Source organism: Nansenia antarctica (assembly GCF_963989245.1).
Source record: "Nansenia antarctica genome assembly, chromosome: 13".
Classification (NCBI taxonomy): Eukaryota; Metazoa; Chordata; class Actinopteri; order Argentiniformes; family Microstomatidae; genus Nansenia; species Nansenia antarctica.
The window spans coordinates 8,386,478-8,392,461 of record NC_137683.1 but is presented as its reverse complement, the minus strand read 5'-3'; the positions used below and the strand labels follow the sequence as shown (position 1 = coordinate 8,392,461).

Sequence of the window (5,984 nt, the reverse complement as noted above, 5' to 3'; positions counted from 1 at the left end):
ATGGCAATAAACGTTATCTGAATCTGAATCTGAAGTAATCCTTGAGATAATCCAACAGGGTTTTTCTATGTTTTTATCAGATCCATGGTGTGTGTACGTGCATGCATGTTTGTGTCGGTGAGACAACGATTTTGGCAAGTTATTCCATTTTTTAATCCAAAATGTTGTACACAGATGTTGTAATAAAGTTACTACATTTTCCATTTAACAAGTTCATTACATTATCTGGCAAGTTATTACAGTATCCTGTTTTATTCCATTATAGATGCAAAGGTTATTATCCAGTGTTACGTCTGGACATTTAATTTGCTGTTCTTTCCTACTTATTTACTTACTTTCATCAACTGAGAGACTAATGCCATACATTGGTTATCTTTCACAATCATAATCATTAGCTTTCCATTTTAATCAGTGGATCCTTCTATCAATCTCCTCATCATATTACCATACCATTCATCACGTCGAGTAACGGATCAAACCAACAGGAATAACTGGTCCGAGAACAATGATCTTAAGCAAAATACTTTATTTATATACTGTACAACAAAAATGATGACATGGGAAAGTAATAATAGGTGGTTTACAATTTCAAGGTATCAAAATGCATACATAAGCTAGTTAAGCTAGTTATACATAAGCTAGACTCAATAGGTTGCAGGAAAAAGCTTGAAAATAATGATAAGAAACAACATTGCTTCAGTTCTAAGAGCATACCAGGAAATGGCTGAGCTCTTGAAGCCTGCTGAACTGAGGGGGCACAGTTAATTTTTCACAGTTCACAGTTCATCAAATTACATTAGGAAATGTAATTACTTTCAAAATAATTATTTGGGACATCCAGACAGCAATGTCAATTAATTTATTCAATGTCTTATGATGAAGAATGCCTCTCCGTTTAAGCCACAGCTGGGATGAAGTACTGGAGGGACACATCTTCATGCAGTAGAATCAAATGAATAATCCTTTTATGGACAATATCTGTGGAAAGAAATGTTGATGACTGATGTGTGTGATCACAGTCGACTTTGATAAGTTAAGATAAGATTCAACTTTATTGTCATTGAACAGAGACAACCAAATGTAGTTTGTGCGCACGTCTCCCCAGGGAGAACAGAGCTCTGGGTCAGCCATCTTTGGTGCCCCTGGAGCAGTTAGGTGTTGAGTGCCTTGCTCAAGGGCACAACAGCAGTGGTAGGCACCTTAGCGAGCAAGCTGAAAACCTTTTCCTTTTGTCTTTCTTAAATGAAGCTCGCGTAAGTTCCGACAGGGCACTTTAAGTCGGACGACGCAAAAGCTGGTTCGCACATATGCAAACACGTCCATCAAATGTCCAAGGGATAAGGCTTAAAAGCAGCCGTGTTGTAACTCTCCCCCAGTAAAACTACCTTTATGTTATTTACGAATGCTAAAATTACTGATCCTGATAGTCTATGTATAACTACAGTAAATGGCTCTGGCGGAGTACAAGTATCTTGTTATCTGGATTGATCATAAACTTCAATTCAAGTATCATATTAATAACCTTGTCAGCAAGCTCCGTCAGAAGGTCGGCTTTTTGGACAGAAACAAATCCTGTTTCCCCTTGTTCCCCCTTATGCCTGTTTGTGTGTTCTCAAAACAGCAAGTGATGTTGCACTTTACCAGAGTATAAGCACACTGTTTTCAAAACCTGTAAGAATAGGCTAACACTTTGTAGCCAGATTTTGGAAACTGTGTGTCGCATTGAAATCAGAGGCTTATTGTCAACGAATTTGATAGAAGAAAAGGGATAGGTATACTCTTGACTCACTGCACATTGCCTTGCTGGGGTTGACCTGCTGGCCCATGAGAAACTGCTGCAGCTTCCTGATGTCCACGCGGGTGTGGGCCATGGTTTCGGGGTCCCTACTCTGAGTACGCCCCTGGGAACCATCGTCACCTGGAGAGGAGGAAACATGCAGTACATCAAGGGATTCTTCAATGTAGAGTAACATTTAGAACTTTGCAGACAGAAACCCGTTTTAAAAAGGTCATGATTCTATATTCTGCACGATAGAGATCCTAGAAATGCTTTGGTTTGAGACAGCTGCAGCAGCAAGTCTCAATAGATGGAGTAGAGGTGATGCTCATACCCCAGGGAGGGTTTCCTAGGTCTTTGAAGTGTGTGGTGACAGATACCAGGTCTGTTTCAATCTTCAGGTTCATCTCACCATTCAGGTTAGCCTCCATTACCTTGGACAAGATAAACAAGACTTTAGACTCAATGCAAACAGCCCATTGAGCAAAATAATTAAATTGTATGTTACTACAATAACATATTGAGAGGTTATGTACCATGAACTTAGGATTTCCAAGAAATGTTTTACTTTACAGCATACCAGGCTTAAAATGAAGGATATAACAATGACAGCATACATGTCGTGGGCATGTGTACAGTAATCTGATATCACAATATGTACTCTTACCAAATGGTTTGAGAGATTCTTCATTCTATCCACAACATTTTTCATAGTCTTCAATGGAGGCAAATAAATGCTTACCTGCGAGACATTACAGTGAAGTTATTTCAGTGAACAAAATGAAACAACTCAACACACTTTTGTTATGCCAGAACAGAAACAGACCAAAGCAAAAACAGACTGGCACCGTGACAACCTTGACTTACATCAAAATCTGGCATGCTTGGTTCTTTGAAGTCGTGCCAGAGTCTTCTGGGTATGACGTCCACAGGGATGTCGTGGGTGACTACCCGACTGACGCTGGACATGGTTGGCTTACAGGGGAAGACAGGAGATGGAAAGTAAAGGAACATATATATTCTTCTATCACGACGACTGCTAATGGCCGCTGGCCTGAACTTGTTTACTTTTCCTGCTACGACTGGTGGATTGATGACTCACTTACTTAGTCAAATGTATTGATTGTAAAGTTGCTTTGGAATAAGTAATAACTAAATGCCAAAAATGAAATGGAAATGTAAAGGAGCAAAGAGATAAAGTTGACCATGAACCAACCATCATATGAAGGGTACTAATTCCAAGTCCACTATAGATACTACTGGACAGTGCTTTTTTCTTTTGTCCAACACACAATGGGCCTGAACGTTAGACTCTTACCAGTTCGGCAGCCAGAGTGAGACAGGGGCAGTGCTTCTTGGTCAGCTTGATCTTCAGACACTTTGCATTCTGGGCCGTTCTCAACGCTCTGGACAGGTTCTCTGGGCTGACCTCCAGGCAGATCTCATTAGCATCAGCAGCCACACCCTCCAACTGATACTCGTCAAAGAAGTTAGCCTGGTGGAGACAAGAGTGAATTATTCGATATTTAGATGACGTTTCTATCTATTACCAAGCAGTGACACGGCATAATATTGTGTAGACTTAAAAGCAGTAGTATTCTTCGTTTCTCTGGGAACATCTATCATGCGGGTAGGTACCTGAGATAATTCACACCACATACTGACCCCTCCGCTGGCTACTTTGCCAGACAGTACAAAGTACAGGTTGTCTGGGGTCAGACGCAGGACACACGTCTTGGTTAGTTTGGAGATGGTATTCACAACACCTGTTGGGGGATAGGAGAAACGAGCGATGAGAGCAGCACCACACAGGTGTGGACAGCGATGACATCCTCAAGCAGGAAGACAGCACAGCATTGACTCAGACCAAAGCCTGCCAAAGGACAAGCTTTGGGTGGCTACATTCTCTAACATGCCACTTCGTGAGCTTAGAATGATAAGGTTCTATCTCCGTTTAGGGTCGTTCAGAGATATTGAGCGTCAAAGTTTTTACATTCCATTATGTTTTGTGAGATGGAACCTTTGTATTTTAGGAATTACTAACTCAAAAAAGTCTACATTTTAAAAATAACACCACACAGGCATTAATAATCACCTAATGGAGAGATTATGTAAAAAAAAAAAATTTTTTGACAAAAATGGAGATAGAACCTTATCATTCTAACATCACGAGTTGTAGCTGACAAACGTGTTTTGTAGCAAGGCGGACGTCGTTTAAATACCTAAAATTGGATGTTCCTCCAGTAGTGTGTAAACATACTAGATAGATAGATGCTCTCTATGAAGCTGATAACTCTGCCAGTTGTGAGACTAAAGTTAAACTAAACACAGAATCACACACTGGCTCTCTACTCACGTGTGAAATGATTAAGGCACCCGACATCAATCATTTTTGCCCGAAACTTCATTTTCCAATGAGACCACAGACTGTCACCGGAGAGCTGAGGTGTTCAGAGAGCTATTCTACTTTTTATTCTGCTGCTATTATTTATTATGCTTTATTTATTCTAACTTCTACTGCTGTTCTTCTTCTTCTCCTCCTTCTTCTTCTTCAGTGGAGTTGTATGTCAGTTGGCATCAAACGCTACTGGTGCATTACCGCCACCTACTGTCCTGGAGTGTGTACAAAAAATTGGGCACTAAATAAACCCCTCAAAATACCAACAGAAGAATATAGGGGATTTTGGCAAATATTTTTGGGCCTCTAGCTACCCACACGTTTAGATGTGTTACTCATTCCACGAATGCATGATCCTTACAAGATGTACCTCGTTGTAAAGGTGACTAATCAGGCTTTCCAACGATATACAATACAATATTAAAGGGGAGGAATAATCAACCAAAAAAGCGTTTCCGAACTTTTTTTGAGGGGTTTATATAAGGATGTAGCAAAATTCTCAGTGATAATAATTCCTGGATTCCCTTCTCTCTCAGCCCAAACTCACTATCTCTCTTCCCCCCCATAGGCACTCAGTCCCAAAGACGACCCCCCCTTTCCAACTCCTCGCTGCATTTGGACATGCCTGCTGCCTTTTCTCTGTCCCACCTCAGGACCCCCTCCGGACCACCACCGTCCATATCAGGCAATAGCCTCTGCCTTATTCAACGGGACCTCGGGAAGTTTGGCTAAAGCATCCACTACCTGCTTCCAATCCGACCCAAGTTCATACTTCTAAAAAATAAACAGCTACATGCACATTAATGAGTACCATGAAATATGCAAATAGGGCTATGTCAGTCATTGATACTCTAAAGTCAGTGTACTTTGAGACAGTGCCATAACAGAGATGTGTAGCACAATTGAGGTTAACCCCTGCGCCCTAATTTGCAGCTTGCGCCTATAGTTTTGTCTTTAATGTATGTTCATTTATTTGCACTTTATTTGCCATTTTTCGAGAAATCCAGAAGATAGCGCTCGAGTCACTCTTCTATTCAACGGAATTCCTCCACCTTTGTGCATGTGAGAAAGGGCTACACATCCGTTATATCATTATGTGCTAGACCATGGCCTATTGCATCAAGTCAACTTAGTTATTTATCTATATTTCTGATCAGGTTTATTGGGTGTCGGTCTCAGTTGTGTAACCATTATATCCCTGCATGTTCACACATGTTTTGTGGAAAAGCTTCTTCTTGCTTCTATACATTTATTTAAATTATTTTATCAATCTTGCTGTGTAGGCTAATTGTGGCTCCTGTTGTTGTTGTTGTTGTTGTTGTTGTTGTTGTTGTTGTTCCTCTTATTATTATCCATTTGTCCCGTTGTTGTTTTTTTATTTTCTATTCAAGTTTATAGATTGTATTATTTCATTCCGATGCTAAATGTTATCTCGGATATTATTATTATTATTATTATTATTATTATTACTACTACTATCATTTAATATGATTGCCTATGTATTTATGGATGGAGAACGATAGTTCACCCCTTACTTACTCTCTCACCCCTCCTTTCTTTATTCTGAGCGATGCAGAAGTCATGTGTGACATGTGCAGCCAAGCTTGCACAAGGACCGGGAGCCGAGGGGATGCGCATCTCAGCTGTTGTTCGGGGCAATAACTGAGGAGGCAGAGCTCACTGCCAAGATAACTGAGGAGGCAGAGCTCACTGCCAAGACCCGAGTTCTGGCGAAGAACATTTGAACGATGCGAGAACTTACGCGGCCGTATTTCCATGGATAATGATGGTTTGCCACATACATTTATC

At 40.6% G+C, this 5,984-nt stretch overlaps 1 protein-coding gene across 2 annotated transcripts; it reads right to left on the bottom strand.

Moving 5' to 3' along the window:
• Positions 1-564: 564 nt before the first annotated feature.
• Positions 565-4,267, bottom strand: hus1 (HUS1 checkpoint clamp component). Of its 2 annotated transcripts, none has more exons than XM_080543852.1 (8): positions 4,134-4,267; positions 3,416-3,543; positions 3,096-3,272; positions 2,645-2,752; positions 2,445-2,519; positions 2,112-2,211; positions 1,790-1,918; positions 565-978 (listed from the first exon to the last, which is right to left on the bottom strand). In XM_080543852.1, exons 1-8 carry the CDS (start codon positions 4,183-4,185, stop codon positions 896-898), a joined length of 852 nt encoding a protein of 283 aa, XP_080399978.1. In that variant the 5' UTR covers positions 4,186-4,267; the 3' UTR covers positions 565-895. The 2 variants fall into 2 exon arrangements, with proteins under 2 accessions (XP_080399978.1, XP_080399979.1); XM_080543853.1 differs by having other exon boundaries at positions 3,443-3,543.
• Positions 4,268-5,984: the final 1,717 nt, after the last annotated feature.